Raw genomic sequence first — 19046 nt, 5'->3', positions numbered from 1 at the left:
TTTGGCACTTTTAAACTCTTTCAGGGGCGCCTGGGTGGCTCAGTCGGTTAAGCAACCGACTTTGGCTCGGGTCATGATCTCATGGTTCGTGAGTTCGAACTCCGCATCAGACTGTGTGCTGATAGCTCAGTGCCCGGAGCCTGCTTTGGGTTCTGTCTCTCTCTCTTTCTCTCTGCCTCTCCCCAGCTTGTGCTCTCTCTCTGTCAAAAGTAAACGTTTAAAAAATTAAAAATAAAACTCTTTCATATGTCAACTTTGGTAACAACCTAAGTAATGCATTCCGCAAGGATCTACCTAACGGTGGTGATGTCAGGGAAGTACAAACTCCCGGTGACTTTTACCATTTTGTTCATCCCTCAAAATAATTTCTTCCCCCAATAGCCCTCCAGATTCTCATTTCAAACAAATATTGCGTAAACACACTCCTTCAGTGAGGACGTACACATAACGAGTACGGTCTGAAACAGTTTTGTGACCTAAGCGCTTCGTGTGGCTACAGCCAACTGTCCGCACGCTACAGAAGCTTCGAGAAACCAGGCGAGCAACGGTCGTTGGCCTCGCGCGCGCCTGCGCGAGGTCCCACAAGCCCCGCCCCCCTCGCTATAAGTTTCCTCGCCTCGCCCCCGCCCCCGCCGCCCGCTCAGTCTTCGGTTACAGGTCCCGGAGGCAGGACCGCAGCCGCAGCTCCGGCCTCGGTGGTGCTGGTCGGCACCTGTCCCTCTCCCGCTTTTCCGCCTCTGCCCTCAGTCGAGGCAGGGGCGGCTTCTCTTCCTCCAGGTCAGTGGCAGGCGGTAAAAACCAGGCAGGCTCTCCGGTGGCGATTGCTGTTACGGTACTTCGTGAACCCCTTTCCCGTAGTATGAACTCCCTCTCCCCATTAGGTGTTGATTAACGTATTATATTTTAGGAATTTAAGGAAATCTAAAAGGAAAAAAAAAAATCCCCCTCAATCTGTAACACACCGTGCTGAAACGCCCGGGGCGTTGCAAAGATCAGAAAAGGGAACGACCGTTAAAGGGTAGAGGCTAGACGCCTAAGTCGCCCCGGGGCTAGGCGCGTCGGGGTCCGACCCTGACCGGAAGGGAGTCCTGGACGGGACCAGGTTCAGCGCACCGCAGTCGACGCCCCTCCCCCCCCGTAGGGCGCTCCCGATTGGCCGGAACCGGCATCCCGGAAGTGACATCAGCGCCAGGCGTTTCGGCCTCCCGGCGGAGCCGCGGTGCGTCTCTTCCCGTGCTCCGCCCCTCCGCGCACCAAAACAAGAAGGCGGAGGGGCGGAGCCTGCGTTCGGCCGACGCCGCGCGCGGGGGAGGGGCGGGGCCTCGGCGTGCGGCGCTGCCGGGTTGGGTGGCCGGGTGGGAACGGAGGCGCTGCCCGCACATCCGCCCTCGGCCGACTGTTGAGCCGAGGCATGGAGGTGGGCTAGCGGCCGAAGCGAGGCCGAGCGGGGTGAGGAGAGCGCGGCGGGCTCGAGGCTGTGGGCCCGGCGGGCGTGAGGTGCGCGCGGGGCCGCGTGGAGTAACCGTCGCGGCGCGTCAGGCCCGGGCGGCGGGTGGGGGAGGGGCGGCGCGGGTGGGGGGGGCCGCTTTCCTCGGGGGGAGGGCAGCGACGCGAGGAGGGCGGGGACAGCCCGCCCCCTGGTGCCTCCTGCACCCCGGGGTCCCGGGCGTCTGGATCCCCGCCCCGTCCCCCGCCGTCGTCTCCTCCGCGGTGTCGTGCGAGCTGCTTTTGGTCCGGGCACTGCGTAGTTCCTTTTGGGGATGAGTCGGGGGCTCGCCGGAGAAAGCCCCGTCCTGCTGCCCCGGGGTCCTCCTCCCCCTCGGGAGAGAGTGCTGCTCCCGGACGGCTCCCCCGAGTCCTCCCCTCCCCACCTGAAGGCGCTGGAGCGCACTGCCCGGGGGGCTTTGTCCGCCGCCCCACCTCTCGGGGCTGCGATGGGCCCGAGACGGGCTCGGCGCGCAGGACACCGGGTGCGGGGCTCGTGGGGGAAGAACCTCCCCCGTTAGGAGCAGGAGTGCTCCGGTTGGAGTGGCGGACACGAGTTCCGGGCCGAGGGCTGAATCTACCCGCGGGTGCTGATTTGGGGGCTGTTTGTCGAAGTGCCCAGCCGTTCCGTGCGCGGGGACAGCGTCCTGTGGGCTCAGGAGCGCAGTTGCCCCGCTTCTGCAGATTTGGGTGCTCACGGGCAGGCTGTCTGAGCCGCAGCCGCTTGTCCGGTTGGTACCGTCTGGCCCGACTTCATAGGGTGGACGTGAATGAAACCCGGATGGAGTATAAAAACCACTTCATCAGTTTTGTTCCTTTTCTTCCCCCTCGCCCGTCCTGTTTCAGAAATGTTCTTTTGGGCCCAGAGTCTGGGTATACATGAGTGCAAATCCTCACCCATTCACAAATAAGCCTAGGAATCTCCACCGAGAGGATCACTTCTCTGTAGGCCATTAGCCCAGGTAATTATTTTTTAAGCCGACATCTAAGATGGTTTTCAATCCCTGAATAGGTGTCAGGCACCGGAGTAAAAATATGCAAAGCAGATCCGTGCCCCAGACTCACAATTGGTGGGGATGCAGCAAACGTGTGGTAGGGGTGGGAGACAAAAAGCGAACAGCTCGACTCAGCGCAGGCAAGTGCACTGAGATGTGCAAAGTCCTGAGGGGGTAGGAGCGTCGGCTGAGAGCGGAAGGGCGAGGATGGGTCAGATAAGCCCTCAGATGTGATGAGGTACAGGGGTTGATTGCACACGGGAGGCTCTCAGATTTTCTCAGAATCACTGCTGAGGTGTTTTTAAAAAAACGAATCTGAGTTGTATTTATCTCATCTTTTTTTGTTTTTTGTTTTTTTAATTTTTTTTTTTCTTAATGTTTATTTTTGAGACAGAGAGAGACGGAGCATGAACGGGGGAGGGGCAGAGAGAGAGGGAGACACAGAATCCAAGGCAGGCTCCGGGCTCCGAGCTGTCAGCCCAGAGCCTGATGCGGGGCTTGAACTCACGGATGGTGAGATCATGACCTGAGCCGAAGTCGGACGCTTAACTGACTGAGCCACCCAGGCGCCCCATCTCCTCTTTTTTTGAAGTTCCTTTGCTGAGTCTGATGTGCGTTGAGGGTTGAGCGCCAGGCAGAGCTGCGAAGGTTGGGTGTTCAGTGCGAGCTTCTCTGAAAGCAGGAAAGGCCAAACACCCTGCATGCAGCATTTTAGGAAGAGCAAGTGGGGGGGGGACCGTGAGAGATGCCGAAGCCCGATAACGGAGGGCCTTCTGCAGTGAGGTCAAAAAATGTGAATTTTATCCCGAAACTGGGGGAGTTCAAAGGTCAGTTTTTGCTTTCCCCTTCCGCAGTATGCTGGGGGAAGAATTGGTGGTGGATAAGAGCCATTATTTATTTAGGCTTCTGCAATCCAGACAAATGGTGAAAATACATCCTATTAAGGGGGTGGCAGCGTCGCTGGGAATAAAGCGTAGATACAATTAAGGAGGGAGACCCTGGAATTGAAGATGGATGCTAAGGGAGGACATCTAGGGTCATTGTCTTTGAAAAGAAGGGACGGTAATGTCACACGAGTAGAGAGCATATAGGGGTGAATCGCGGGTTTAAGGGAAGGATTTCCTTCTGTCTCTGTCTTTGAGATGCCAGCTCTGTGCAGTTGGGATACTGAATGTATCTGCGAGACTGTAGGCTAGGCTGCAATTGTCGTTTATTGAGTGCCTGAATGACAGCTAAGTGTCGCACTGAGAGAGAGAGTTTTACATGCTTTCTTCCGTTACAGGTAGTAATGGAAAAAGTGGTTTGAATTAGGTCACCCAGAAAGAGAAATGGGATGGAGAGTCCTGAGGCAAGCCTTTGGAAACTGATATTTGAAGGGGAACAAAGGAAGAAGTGACCGTGAAGGAGATTGGGTAGAGGAAGTGAAAGGAGAATGGTGTGCTGTCTTAGCTAAAGAATGCATGGTCACAATTTTTATATGCTTTAGAGGAGGCAGAGAAAAAACTCTGTTGGATTTGGTGATACAGAGATGACTAGGGACCCTGGGAAAACATGCAGTGAAATGTAAGGGTAGAAGCCAGATCGCCAGGGAGCTATTAAGCAGACAAATCCAGATTACTTTTTCAAGAAGTTTAGCTCGGTAAGGTAGAGGAAAGTGATTGTCGTTTGAGGTGTCTGGCCAGCTAATATTGAGAAATGGTGTCCCCAAGGCAGGTCTTTGGAAAGTCGGTCTGTAACCCTGGAGAAGCATCCTGTGTTAGTGACGAATCAGTTCTCTTTCTGAGGCGCCGAGTGTGGCTCTTAACGTCTGTTCTGCAGCCTGAGGGTTCCTCGGGCACCACCATCTGTGGCTCAGTCGTAGTTCCAAGCAGTTAAAATCGGATGAAATGAACAAAACTCAGGCCTTCCAGAAGGACTGAGTTGGGCAAAAACTTCAAGGATTTATGGTCATCTACCAACAGATTTTCTCCCAAAAGAAAAGCTACTTTATATACCCCATTTAGATGCTCGGGCCAATGATAATTTTAGATTTGGGGGTGTAACCACCCGTTTATGGCCTTTGCAGAGGAATCTGGAAACACTTTCTGTTGTTGACATGCTCTATTAGCACTGTTTTCTGTATTCTAGACTCCGTGGTACCCATCTGTTATATGGCAAGCAAGAAAATTTAGTTCTGCTTTCTGGGGTGTGGAAATAGGCTAGCTCTGTGAGTGAGTGAAATACAGAAGTCTCCTTAATGTTCTTAGTAGAAAGTTTCTTTCTTTTTTTTTTTTAACTGCTAATTATTTTAAAGTCACAACATTTTATTTGTACTTCAGACCCTAATTTTTTTTTCAAAGTTTTCGATTGACTTCAAAAATCCTGCTTGAGGCAACTGAGGTTTGAGAATTCTCCAGAGTTTCACTTTCTGTTCTTAGATCTGCTTCTAAGTTCACTCCCCACGCTGAAATAGATCACTGGAAAAAACAGTGTGTGAAGACTTTTAACTTACAATATTATGATATTGGCCTTTTAGAGTTAACACACTCTGCTTTGAAAAACATAATTTTGTATTCTGCAAAGCTAATGTGTTACTTGGTATTCCCTAGTTCGCGGCCCCCTTGCACAGGGTGGGTATTAGTAAAATCTAATGGAATTGGAATTAGTGTTTAGGAAAGGGCAGGATTCTCCAGCTGAGCCAGCATGCTTTTTTTTTATTTTTCAAATGAGGATTGTGTAACTCGTTTTTTTGCTCTTCAGGAAGCTCCTAATCTAGGACGTAGTGAGCTTTTCTTCTAAATGAGTTTCCATACCTCCTTTTGAATGTTGTTTTCTGTGTGTTTTCTAAATGTCCATTTCTGTATGTCCTCCTTAGCTTTAATGTTGAAAGCCACCCTGAGTTCTTTTTAGAAGGGTGAAGAAAGCGTACAATTAATAGTTAATCTTAAAAATTCAGAAGACAGATGCACATATCCGATTTTACTTATGCGTTTATGTATAATTACTTAATCATGGAAGTAAGAAGAAAATAAGGGATTTTTTTTGAAAACCAGCTTATTTTAGGATCTGGCATTACGCCAAAAAAGCCTCAGCAGTGAAATAAAATTTCCGTCAAGATGTCATTGATTTCCCGTTAGCAGACGTTTTGCGCTCTTGAATTTTATGATGATGATGCATTTGAAAACGTCACGCTGCTGGGTTTCTGTACCCAGGTATTCAGTGACTTGGGTCATTTTTCTTAATCTTTTATGGTTTCTTCTCCTTCCCTGAGAGGAAACTTTAGACCTTTCTACCCCATGCATTTCCCCTTAATTTTAAACCACCAATACATTGTATATCCCTTTATGTACTTTAGGCATATTTGTGCTTTACACATTAAAAAAAAAAAAAAAAAGGCAGGATTTTTTTTTGTGTCCCACTAACCAGTTTTCATCTCCTTGAGGATGATTTCACCCCTGATGAGAATGCATGAGTTAGGTCCATCCACTTAGGAGACGGGCTTAGTTTTTAGCATACAGTCTGCAGTCGGGGTTGTAACTTTTTCCCCTTGAAGCTTGTATCTTACATCCGTTGGACAGTTCATTTCAGGCCGTTTCTGAAGATCAGGCTCATGAGATATTTTCCTGGCCCAGTTCCCAATGACTGATCATTTTCATAGGAAAGAAGACTTGCTTCCTTCCTCCTGGGTGTGGTTTTCTTGCTTTTGTTACAGACTGGCTGACAGCTGTTTAGATCTTTTTGACTTTGGGCCGGTGGGTTTTTCTCCTGGGTTGCGGGTTTTGGGGTAGCTAGCATACTGTCCAGAGCGGAAGTTCCTTCCTCAGTACCTCACGTGGGGGGCTGTCAACTCCTGTGATGTTAACCCTGATCACTTGGTTGAGGGTGTGTTTGCCAGGTGTGTCCGCTGTAGTGTTACGGTATCTCCCTTTCCACACCCTCTCCTTGGGCCTTGTGTCACCAAGTCCAGCCCACACTCAAGATGGGGTGGGGTTAAGCTCCGCCTCTGGGAACCCTGAGCGTCTATATGTGTTGTTGGGAGTTCTTCTGCGCGTCCGGTTGGTCCCCCATCTTCTGTTCATTCATCCAGTCGTTTCTATCTGTACGGATTCATGTGTGTCTAGACTGAGGGTTAGAATCCACAGATTGCAGTGGGTGTTTTGGTTTTTGTTTTTGATCACATTGTCTCAGCTTTGGCCATCCAGAGCTCTTTCGGGTTGGCCCCTGTGTTCCTGTGACATGCCCGAGCCCTTTTGTGTTTTGAGTACTTTGAGGTACGTCCAGGCTCACCGCGTGTCCTTGCTGAGCCGTAACACACTGCTTACTGATTGTGAGCTTTGTATTTACTTTCACCTCCATTTAGTGTGCGATGCACATACAGCATCTTCTCTTTATTACACCTCGTTGGAGCTGGAGAGCTCTTTGGATTTGGGCTTCCGTCCTGTTTGCTCATCCGCAGGGTTTCGTGCTGTTTGTAGTTCCGATGAACCTCTGCCTCGTTAGTACGTCTTCATTTAAACCTCCGACACCTGTGCTTCTCGGGATTTTCGCTTGTTTCCTGGGACCTTCCTGTTTGCTCCTTTTGAGACTGCTAGGATTTGGACAATTATTCTATCTGGACCCTTTCTCGTGAGTTTGGATGGTGGAGTCTCTGGTATTACCACACAGACAGAAGGTGGGAGAGCTCAAAGATTGTACTTAGTAGCAACAGGTTGTTAACATTTTAGCTGTTACACTTGACAGCGCATTGACGAGCGTTGCAGCGGTTCGTGCACACGTGGGTTCGTGCACACGTATGTGCAGATTCGTGCGTCTGTACTTTCTAACCCGGGCAGAGGTCTCTGAGTTTTTGTGACTGGTGTGGATCAATACTTACGGATTTTTAGGTCTCCACGGATTTCTCGAAAACGTGTCTTCGAGGAACGTGAAAGGTTCCCTTAACTTTTGACTTGGCTCCAGTACATCACGAGAACACTCCAAAAGCTGTACTTTGAGAGCACCGGTACGTCTTTGTCTCCGTGGCTCAGCGTCAGTACCACGTGGTCTTGAGCTTCCTCCGTAGCACATCCGTGTGTTCCATGCTGGTGGGTTTGGATTGCCTTGGTTTGGTTTTTGTGCTAGCAGAGTGCTTCCGTTTCCTCGTATTTCTTACGTGCCAAAGAAGAAGTTTTTAAGGGGAGGCTCGGATTTGAGTGGACCCAGTTGATAAGCCGGCCGGCGGACCATTCTTGAGGTGGCGGGGGCACGTTCTGAGTCGAAGGGGAGGGTCACACGGAAAGGCCCGAAGTGCCATTTTTCGGGAGTCTCCAGGTGTCGTCTTTTCTGCGCACAGGGGCAGAATGAGCACGTGTTGTTGGTGTACGCCCGGTGGTGTTTCCACCGCTGACTTCCTCAAGCGCTATGCGTCCAGGACCCACGCCGGGGAGTTTCAGACAGCCGACGAAGACCTCTGCTACTGCCTGGAGTGTGTGGCCGAGTACCACAGAGCACGCGACGACCTGCCCTTCCTGCATGAGGTAACGTGCGCCGGGTGGACGGTACGCTTCAGAGCTCGATAACTAGGGAGACGAGCAACCCGAACTCGGCTGGGTGCGTTCGGGAAACAGGATTGACCGATGAGACGGAATTCAAACCTCAGCCGACTTTCGTGATCCCTCGCTTTCAGTCATTGGGATCTAAAACAATTGGATGAGATGATGTATGGGGTTTTTGTTTTTTGCTTCCAGTTTGTTCTTTACGTCCGTATATCTGACAGCGTTACATCGTTTTTTTCTTGTTTTTCACGGCCGTGTATTTGACAGTGTTACGGTCACGGGTCTGAATGGCTTGGGTTATTTTTCTATTGGTGATTCTTTTTTTCTCTTTTCATTTTTTCATGGGTACGTGGTGCAAACTTCTTTTTTTTTTAATTTTTTTAAGTGTTTTATTTATTTTTGGGAGAGAGTGGGAGCGGGGAGGGGCAGAGAGAGGGAGACACAGAATCTGAAGCAGGTTCCAGGCTCTGAGCTGTCGGCACAGAGCCGGACGCGGGGCTTGAGCCCTCGAAACGCGAGATCGTGACCTGAATCGAAGTCGGACGCTTAACCGACACCCAGGTGCTCCTCGTTCCCTTTTAAATAGCTGATAAAGCATAGTGCTATATTTATAGTAAAACTTCATGAAAGCAGTTTTTGCACACCTCATGTCGTATGTGCCTCATACATCATAAAAGTGGCCACGTTTAGTGACTTTTCTTCAAATGAATCTAATGTGGTAGTCTACTTCTTGAAATTTCTGAAGTTTTATACTTAGGGGAAGGCTTTCTAAAAAGATCGTGACATCCAGTATTTTTGGATAATAAGATATAAAGCTTACCTCCCACTTTTCTTTCTCTATAGGTTTTGTGGGAATTAGAAACCTTACGTCTCATAAATCATTTTGAAAAATCCATGAAGGCAGAAATTGGGGACGATGATGAATTGTACATAGTAGACAACAATGGAGAGGCACAGCTTTTTGACTTCACTGGCCAAGACTTTGAAAATAAGCTTCGGGTTCCTCTTCTTGAAATCCTGAAGTATCCGTATCTGCTTTTACACGAGCGTGTTAGTGAGTATCTTGGGTGTTCTACGAGTTCAATCAGTCTTATTTTAAGAACTGCAGGAACTCCGTTTTATCTGTATTGAAAATCCGTTAAACAGATCATTAAGATACTTCATCTTTTTTCCCAACATTTTGTTGATAGAAGTTTCCATACACAGAGAAAAGCGAGTGGTCAGGTGAACACCGCATACCCACCACATAGATTCTGCAGCTGCTCATATCTTGCCGTATTTGCTTTATCACACGTTTACTCCTCTATCCATTCGGTTACTTTTCATTCTTGTAATTTGTCCATAGCAGAGTTCCTCAACGTTGACACCATGGATGTTTTGGACGGGATACTTCTTTGCTGTGGGCGCTGTGCTGTCCATTGTGGGATGTTCAGCAGCCTCCCCGGCCCCTGCCACCTAGATGCCAGTAGCCCTCTGCTCTCCCCGCTGCCCCTCTTAGGACAACCAGACTGTGTCCACATAGTGCCACGTGTCCCTGCAGTGTGGAGAGGGCGGGGCAGGGGAGAGGCAGAATCGTCTCTGGTTGAGAACTGCTGGTCTGTAGTAATTTTTATTAATGATTATGGCATGGCATATCATGGCTGCCTGAACTTAGGTCATTTATATTTGTATTTCTTAATGTGAATCTCATAAAAGTGAAGACGTTACATGATCTGTCCAATCTAACAAAATAGCAGTACCTTTTTTTTTCTTTTCCAAATAACAATACCTTTAAATCATTTAGTATCTAGTCCGTATTCAAACTTTCCCAGTACTTGCAAAATGTGGTTTTGGCTGCTTTATTTAAGAATCCATTCAGGGACCACCTATTGCATTGGCTCATATTTTGTACATATTTTTGAATACAAAGTAGTCTATTTATACATACACAAAGAAACTTTTTTTTTTTTTTTTTTTTGCTATAGCCTTGACTTATTGAGACCATATAGTTGCCCTGTGAAATAATGCGCTTCCTGGATTTTTCAGATCGCTTCCTGGTGATGTTATTTCACTTCTTTATTCTCTGAATTTTCAGTAAACTGAAAAGCACATCTAAAGATTTGGTTAGATAAATCACTTCTTTCTAAATAAACTGTAAGTAAATTGTGTTTAACATGCTAACAGGTCCGTTTTCAAACATTTATTAATGAATACTACATCCAAGAAAAGTACATAAATGGTGAGTTTTTACAAACTGGACACACCTATGTAGCCAGCACCCGGATCAAGAAACAAAATGTCAATACCCAAGAGCTTCCTTCCTGCTTTGCCAGTTATCGACACTCTTCCACAAAAGCCATCCATTGTCTTGACAATATTCTTTGAACTTTGACAAAGTAAAGTTGATTCATTAGGGGTAGGGTAAAGGTATGAGTCTGTTCAAGACACTTCTTTTTGTGTTTTTTATTTTTTAGAGAGAGTGAGCAAGCGAGCGCACAAACAGTGGAGAAGGGGCAGAGGGAGAGGGAGAGAGAGAGAGAGAGAGAGAGAGAGAGAGACTCTCAAGCAGGTTCATGGGGCTTGATCCCAGGACTCTGGGATCATGACTTGAGCCGAAATCAAGAGGCAGACGCTCAGCCGCCTGAGCCACCCAGGCGCCCCTATTCACGACGCTTCTGAAAGAGCCGTGTGGACATTTCCATAAAGCAACAGGAATTAGAACAGTCAAGCAGGGGTGGACTTGTGGAACAATAGACTCCAGAAATAAACCAAGAATATTTGGGGAACTTAGTGTTAGATGATGGGAGCATGTCAAAGCAGTGGAGAAAGTGAATTATTCAGTAAACGAGAGTAGGACACAATAGCCATTTGGGGGAAAGGCTCACTTTATCACGCCAGTACCAAGTAAAGTCCATGTGGATCAAAATGTAAAATGCTAATGGAACTGGACTTAAAATCATACTTTTGAGAAGATACCCTATGGATATAATTATGCTAATTATGCCAAGGATAAGAAAAAAATATATGTATACCGGTAAAGTCACAGTAGTTCATAGGAGCACACTGTGATCAATCACACAAGATTAGTCTTTCAGGCGAGTAACTACTGTCGTTGAACTTACGTTATCAACATTTTTATGCCTCATTTGAGAAAAAAAAAGGAAAAGAACAGCTTTTTATTTACTTACAGAACAACCGAAGGAGCCAGATTCACGGACTCTTGATAAAGTTGATAAGGTTTATGTCTCATATTTACTGTCTTGTTTTTTCTATTTAGACGAATTATGTGTTGAAGCACTTTGTCGGATGGAACAAGCTAATTGCTCCTTTCAGGTTTTTGACAAACATCCAGGCATTTATTTGTTTCTGGTCCATCCCAATGAAATGGTGAGTATGAGTGGTAGGCGATGAAAGGATATATTTTATTTTTGCACATAGAGAGAGCCGTAATAGAGGGTTTCGGTGTGTATTTTGTCTAAAATATTGAACCGTTAAAAATGTATAATCACACCCCTCAAAAGGTAAGCGTTTCTCGGGACCGGCAGTGCAGCAGAAACACCACGTGATAAACGGTGGAAACCTCTAGGTCCGGGTGGCTCTTGGGAGCTGAGCATGCAGTTTCTGCCGGATGACAGTAGCTCCGGGTGTAGTCCAGGAAAGGCCGAGAACCAGAGTCCGGGCCTGTGCACAAAGTAGACTCTCCCCTGCCTGTGAAAGAAAGCTGACAGTACGGCCAGATGCTCTCCGGCACTGGCCTTCTAGAGCCACATAGCAACAGAGGAAGGAGGTCCAGCCGGGCACCCAGGACCCGGGCCAGGCACTCAGATGCTTCACGACTGAGTCTGCAGGGCCCCTCCCTCCCTGATGCGACTGGTGGTTGACAGCCCGAGCTGCTGATGCTAGACCGGTGCCAGATGAGGGACACGAGAGAAAGAAGAGAAGGTAGCGTAAGAACTTAATACAAAGTTGGTTGGATGCTGTGGTAAAGCCTGTTCATAAAAACAGCTAAGTTCGAAGAAAGTGAATCTATCAATAATAACTTGGACGGGGTAGTAACAACGTGATGGGGTTGGCAGGCAAGATGTGAGAGCGTGTGGGTTAGCTTTTCATCTTGTTAAGGGCGGAGCTAGGTAATGAATTACTTTAGAGGGTAAAAAAAATGCTTTAGAAGAAATAGAGAAACATGGTTCATACAGATAAACAGGTTTAAGAATATCAGTGTTTAACATAAGCGGGCTGAATTTGTCAGTGAAGACACAGATTAGATTGAATTACAAAAGAAAATCCGTGGTTTTGTTTCCAAGAGAAACACCTAAAACTTAGGGTGCAAAAAGGTTGAAGGAAAAACAATTAATAGGCAAATACTGACCTAATCAAAGCTGGTGGAGCTATTGTTTTTTTTTTTTTAAATTAATTAATTAATTTATAAAATTGTATATCCAAGTTAGTCAGCATCTAGTGTAGTAAGGATTTCAGGAGTAGATTGCAGTGATTCATCCCTTATGTATAACACCCAGTGATCATTCCAACAGGTGCCCTCCTTAATGCCCCTTGCCCATCTGGCCTATTCCCCCCACCCACAATCCCTCCAGCAACCCTCTGTTCTCTGTATTTAAGAGTCTCTTATGTTTTGGCCCCCTCCTTGTTTTTATATCCTTTTTGTTTCCCTTATGTTCATCTGTTTTGTATCTTCACTCGTATGAGTGAAGACGTATGATATTTGTCTTTCTCGGACTAATTTTGCTTAGCATAATACCCTCTAGTCCCATCTGTGTTGTTGCAGATGGCCAGATTTCATTCTTTTTGATTGCCGGGTAATACTCCGTTGTATGTATCTTCTGTATCCATTCATCCGTTGACGGACATTTGGGCTCTTTCCGTACTTTGGCTATTGTCGATAGTGCTGCTATGGACATGGGGGTGCACGGGCCCCTTCGAGACAGCATCCCTGTATCCCTTGGATAAATATCTAGTGGTACAGTTGCTGGGTTGTCGTAGGGTAGTTCTCTTTTTAATTTTTTGAGGAACCTCCATACTGTTTTCCAGAGTGGCTGCACCAGTTTGCATTCCCACCAGCAGGGCAAAAGAGAGCCTCTTTCTCCGCATCCTCGCCAACATCTCTTGTTGCCAGAGTTGTTCATGTGAGCCATTCTGACAGGTGTGAGGTGGGATCTCCTTGTGGTTTTGATTTGTATTTCCCTGATGATGAGTGATATTGAGCATTTTTTCATGTGTCGGTTGGCCATCTGGATGTCTTCTTTGGAGAGGTGGCTATTCATGTCTTTTGCCCGTTTCTTCACTGGATTATTTGTTTTTTGGGTGTTGAGTTTGATAACTTTTTTATAGATTTTGGATACTAACCCTTTATCTGATACGTCATTTGTAAATGTCTTCTCCCATTCCGTCGGTTGCCTTTTTAACTTTGCTGAAAGCTGGTGGAGCTATTGTGTCATGTCAAATAAAATCGACATTTGGACAGGGGGATAAGGTTACTGTGTAATAACAGAAAACTCAATTTATCAAGACTGTAGTTTTTTTACACAAGTCATATGTGGCTGAAACAGTCTCAAAATAAATGATGCAGTTATTGGTAGAACTTCAAGAAGAGGTGGTGGATTGATTACTGTGGAAGATTTCACTGTACTCCTTTTCCACGCTGATGAATCAGTAGACAAAACCCAACAAGGAATGGAATATGTGCACAGGGCAGTATGCAGACATAACCTAATGGGCATATATGTGAGCTGGGCATCTAACCATTTTTTCAAATACGCATTAAACGATAAAAGCGATCACGTTCTAATTTGTGATAAATATTACATGTTTCAACACATTTCAAGGACTTAGCGTTGGCATCATCCCTCTCGTGATCTCTGATCATAACACGATTTAGATAGAGGTTAATGAAAAGATAAATGAGTTTCCATATTTCGAAAGTAGCACATGCTAAAAAAGAAGTCATTAAGACTTAAGCATACCCAGAACTGAATTATAATGAAGGTGCCACATTAAAAAATTGTAGGATGTGGCAAAAGAGTGCTTTCAGGGAAATTTATATCTTTAAGTAATTGCGGAAAAGAAGAAAGCCTCAAAATTAATGAGCTGATTATTCCTCTTAAGAAGCTAGGGAACAATGGAATAAAAAAGTAGAATGAAGGAGGTAATTTCCGGATGTGAACTCACTTCACGCCTTACAGCAGCCCAGTGAGGCAGGTAATGTATAGAGGAGGAAACCGAGTCAGACTTGGCCACAGCCAGCCAGGCTAGTGTGTGGTGACCGGGTGTCATACAGGCAGCCTGGCTCCAGGTCCCCGGGCCTGGTTTTGCTGTTTGCTTTGCTCTCCCTTAATCTGCACTCTCTCAGCCTTTGTCCTTTATGACATTTCTGAAGAGTGCGGTCATCCCTGCCCGTCCCCCCCCCCCCCCCCCCCCCCAAATCAGAATGCTGCTCATTTGGGGTTTGTCTGATGTTTCCTTGTTGTTAGGTTCAGGTTACGCGTTCCAGCTGGAGGACTGCATAGAAGTGATGTTCTGTCCTCCTCAGAGTGTCACCCTCAGAGACGCTCCCGTGTCACTTGCTCTTTGTGGTTATGTTCATTTTGATTAGCCAGTCAAGGTGGTGTCCCATTTCCTCACCGTATAATTTCTGTTTCTTAGCTATCGGGAGACCACAGAAGGGCCCCGCTCCTCACCAGAATTTTCTCCCAAATTGAGCGTTAACTGGTGGCTTTTGCCTGAATCACTTTTTTTTTTTTAAGATTTTGCAAAATCATTTCCCAACCCCAGCACTCTACACGTTTGCCGGTTAGTCCTGGACATCGGTTCCACTATCATAATCAAGAACTCTTTTCCTTTCTCCCACTTACTTGCCTATTTATTATCAGTATGGACTCATGCATTCCTTTGTATGTTTTCCAAAAGCTTAAAATTGATTACTTATGTTGGCACGGAGCCAGCCCATTCCTGTGTCCTCTAGCTCCGTTTTTCAAACTTCTGGCCATCCACAGTAAAAAAAAAAAAAAAAAAAAAAAAAAGGTTTTCATTGGTTACATACACACATATGCAAGTGTCAGCTGAACATTTCCCCAAATCCTACTCCTGTGGGATGCACGCTGGTCTTTTTCTGTTTTATTTTATTTAGCCTTTTAAGGTTGGTTGTGATTACTAGGTTTAACTCCTAGCCCACAAGAATTTTTAAAATCACTTCCCTGTGCTGTATTGCCATTTAGAGGTGACTTTTGATTTCTTTTCAGGCTCCACTTTTTTTTCCCCCTCAACTTTCTATTATGGAGAATTATAAACATACAAAAGTAGAATGGTGTAATGAACCCCCTTCTGCCCATCACTGAGCTTTCTCAGTTACCAATATGTGATCAATATTGTGTTGCCTTTTGGATTGCTTAGAGCAAATCTTAGACATCAGAGCATCTTATCCATAAGATACTTAAATATGTCTCTAAAAGATAAGGGTTTAAAAAAAAAAAATGAAGCAATATCACCACTGCACCTAAAGTACTAATTCCTTAATGTCATATTTCTAATCAGTGTTTAAATGGATGGAAGTAATTATCTATCTCATAAACGCTTTTGTAGGGTTCAAATCAGGATTAAATAGGGTCTAAATATTGCATCATTAGTATCTCGTGTCTTTTAATTTTTTTTTTAATCTTTATTTATTTTTGAGCAAGAGAGAGAGAGAGCAGGGAACGGGCAGAGAGAGAAGGAGACACAGAATCCGAAGCAGGCTCCAGGCTCCGAGCTGTCAGCACAGAGCCTGATGCGGGGCCCGAACTCACCAACCGCGAGATCATGAGCTGAGCCCAGGTTGGACGCTTAACCGACTGAGCCACCCAGGCGCCCCAATATCTAGTGTCTTTTAAAATAGAGAATCCTGTTTTCTTTATTAGGTTCTTGCCGTGCATGGACAGTTACTTATTGAATGAAGTAACGAACGTGTTGTGCCTTTAGGTTCGGCGTTGGGCTATCCTGACCGCAAGGAACTTGGGAAAAGTGGACAGAGATGACTATTATGATCTGCAGGAGGTTTTGACTTGTCTTTTTAAAGTCATTGAGTTGGGGCTTCTGGAAGATCCAGACATCTACACTTGTTCTGTCCTCGAGAAGGGTAAACTGATTCTTCTGCCTGCGCACATGTACGATACCACCAACTACAAGAACTATTGGCTAGGTGAGTGCCGTTCCTACACGAGTGTGACTAGTAGTTTTCTATCATTTTCAATGAGTATCTTGCAAAGGAAGTGGTTTCTTGGTGATCTGGTGAAGGATCTCGTGGTTCCCAGTTCTCGTGCTGTCATTAAATTGACTTAGCCATTACATCTCTTGTTTTGAGACTTTATTCTAGAAACCATCTTTGTAAGAGGTGCGTGTCCGAGGGTGGCAAATCTTGTATTGAAAGCAGCACTAGCTATAACAAAACCTTGGTGTAGCGATGAACTTTAGTAGGGTTCGATGTAAGGGATTTCCCCATCTGTAAAATATTTCTTGGTGAAAGAGATACTAGCTTTGGTTTTCAGCAACTTCTACACTGACTCAAAGTAGGTCTCCCCTGCTTCACTGATTCTGAGTCCTACAGCCACGTGTCCTGTTTGGCAGTGATGAGTTCTCAGAATACGGTGATCTTAAAATTGGAGGCATCTTAAGAGTTGAGGAAAAACGAATTGTGTGGTGATCCTCTTTGAAACTGATTTCTAACCAAGTTTGTACCATTTCCCTTTTTCTGTCCAAGTCGGTCTAAAGCCCTGTTACTGGGAGCGGTGGTGTCTGAGTGTCTCAGACCTGAGTGTTGGAGGAAGCGGGTACTGGTTTGCTTCATTTTACTGCCTTGTTACTCTTTTGCCAACTAAGCCGGAGAAAGCCTCCGAACGGTGTCATTTACTCAAGTCAGGAAAACTGTAAATGATCTTACAGGTATTTGCATGTTGCTGACCATTCTTGAGGAGCAGGCTATGGACTCCCTGTTGCTGGGCTCGGACAAACAGAATGATTTCATGCAATCAATCCTTCACACCATGGAGAGGCAAGCAGATGGTAATAATCTTTATTTGGTAAATGCTTTGGGATGCTGCGACGGGCCCTTTTAAAACATTAGTGTCATTGCAAGAATTTGGGTGTGTGGCATGGAAAAAAAATGGACGTGTTTATGGTTCAGTCACAGATTCAGAGTTTTAAATTGGAAATGACCTTGAGAGTTCAATTTCAACACTCTACCTTCATAAAAGATGAAACTGAAGGCCAGGGAAGTTAATTTACTTCTTCACGTTGAAATGCCCAGTTAGTAGTAGAATCAAGACTAGCAAATACCTTTCCAACGACATGGTAGTTAAAATTGTGGGGAAAGCCTCTCCTGTCCCTCTGTCTTCCTTTTTCCTGGTTCTTCTTCATTTCACTTCTGTTCTCTAGGGTTCCACTGTCCAACGTGGTGACTGCTAGCCAAATGTGGCTATGTACATTTAAATTAATTAAAATTAACTGAAGAATTCAGTGGGGCTTCCAGTCCCACGAGTTGTACTTTGAGTGCTCAGTAACCACATGTGCCTGGTGGTTGATACTGAACAGTGTGGATAAAGATCATTTCCCTCATCACAGAAAGTATTCTTGGGACAGTGCTGTTCAGAGTTTACAAGCTAGGGTGTAAAACTCGTAGTAATGTTTATTATTAGACCCTAACTTTCTTTTGCTTGTGGTTGTGTCAGGCTGATCAGGGAGGATCTGTAATGAATGTTTCTAATCTTGATGAAGGAATGAATAGAGATCCAGGATGCCAGATATTACAAAAACATAATGAAGATAATTTTTCCCCCACATTCACTTCTCTTTAGGCAACTCCAATGTGGATATAAACTCAGATGTGCAAGGTTGCAGAAGAACTATATAAATGTTATTCTTTTTTTGATCGCATAGCTTCTCTTGCTAGGTTGTTCTCAGAGTTATTACTAACTTGTTTTCCAGCACTTACTACATTAATAGGTCATTTCTTTGTGCCTTGCCCATACAATTCTGTCTTCTCTGTTAATCCGGTTCCCTTGACTTTCAAAATGTGAGTCACGTGAGTCACGTGAGTCAAGTAAGAAACCTTTCATAATGGTCTTCACCTAACTGATAACTTTGTTCCTTACTTGAGAGCTTACTGGGCATAAGACACTGTGTCAGCTGCAGGAAGGGATGAAAAAGTGTATGAGAAGGTCTACACGAATGCCTATGATAAAAAAGAAAAAAAAAGTAGAGCTTAAGAGCCTTGAGGAAAATAAAGCAGAAAGTTCTAGAGTGACCAGATAACATCATCAGTAACTGAGTGAGCACTGTGTCAGAACAGGGCGGTAGATCAAATGACCAGGGAACGTTTGATGGAGAGGGCACGTTTGAGCTGGGCTGGAAGGACGGATAGGATTTTGCTAGGGGGTGCCAATAGTGAGGGCATTCCGGGTCTTACTTGGGGAGAAGCCAGCTGTCTGTCTGTGCTGTAGACGGGGTATGATTATGGGGGCGTGAAAAATAAAGCTGGAAAGAGACCGTAGAGTAGGATCTTCCAAGTGCATGACTGAGGACTTTGAATCTCCTTGGGAGACATTAAGGAGCAGTTGAAGGCCTTTGAGTAGGCAGTATTTTGCCACTGCACATCTGATAGGAGGGAAAGAACTGGAGGTGAGAGCTTCTGAGTGATGGGAACTCCTGCCAATTGGATGAAAAGTAGAGAACAAAGCCACGTTGAGATACGGTTGGATGAAGGGTGTGTATCCGCTTAGCCATTAGCTAAGGGATTCGGTCCTTTATCGCAGCCAAATGGCATACAAAATGCAGTTCGAGCTAACCCAGAATTTCCCGTATCACGGGCTTTGTTCAGTAGGAAGGATGTTTCAGGTGTGGCAGACAGGGTGAGAAAGGTGAGTTTACCTAGACTCTCTCAGTTTGTTCCCCATTAAACAGTTCCTTGGAGGCATATTGCATTGCTTGGGAAAAAATGCAGAAGGAACTTTAAAATTTACCAGGTTTTTAAAGCCGGTGTGGTTGGCGGCACTTTGCGTTACATGACTCGGTGCTTTGCTTTCAGTTTTGTGGC

At 45.7% G+C, this 19046-nt stretch overlaps 1 protein-coding gene across 8 annotated transcripts in view; it reads left to right on the top strand.

The window, feature by feature from the left end:
- Positions 1–629: 629 nt before the first annotated feature.
- Positions 630–19046, top strand: part of SETX (senataxin) — a 65140-nt gene continuing 46723 nt past the window's right edge. For 2 of the 8 annotated variants that reach the window (XR_006210780.1, XM_042965068.1), the window contains exons 1-5: positions 7343–7972; positions 8834–9044; positions 11247–11356; positions 15938–16157; positions 16898–17017. Coding sequence is in view for 7 of the 8 variants with exons in the window: in XM_042965068.1 (XP_042821002.1) it covers positions 7796–7972; positions 8834–9044; positions 11247–11356; positions 15938–16157; positions 16898–17017 (838 nt within the window). In the remaining variant the exon portion in view is untranslated. Of the gene's footprint in view, positions 778–1363; positions 1498–2331; positions 2448–7342; positions 7973–8833; positions 9045–11246; positions 11357–15937; positions 16158–16897; positions 17018–19046 lie in introns of those variants that run through there. The other 6 variants (XM_042965064.1, XM_042965066.1, XM_042965063.1 and 3 more) reach the window with 6 other exon arrangements.

The sequence above is a fragment of the Panthera tigris genome, chromosome D4 (assembly GCF_018350195.1).
Source record: "Panthera tigris isolate Pti1 chromosome D4, P.tigris_Pti1_mat1.1, whole genome shotgun sequence".
In the NCBI taxonomy this organism is placed as follows: Eukaryota; Metazoa; Chordata; class Mammalia; order Carnivora; family Felidae; genus Panthera; species Panthera tigris.
The sequence above is the reverse complement of the archived record's forward strand: the minus strand, read 5'-3'. Positions and strand labels throughout refer to the sequence as shown.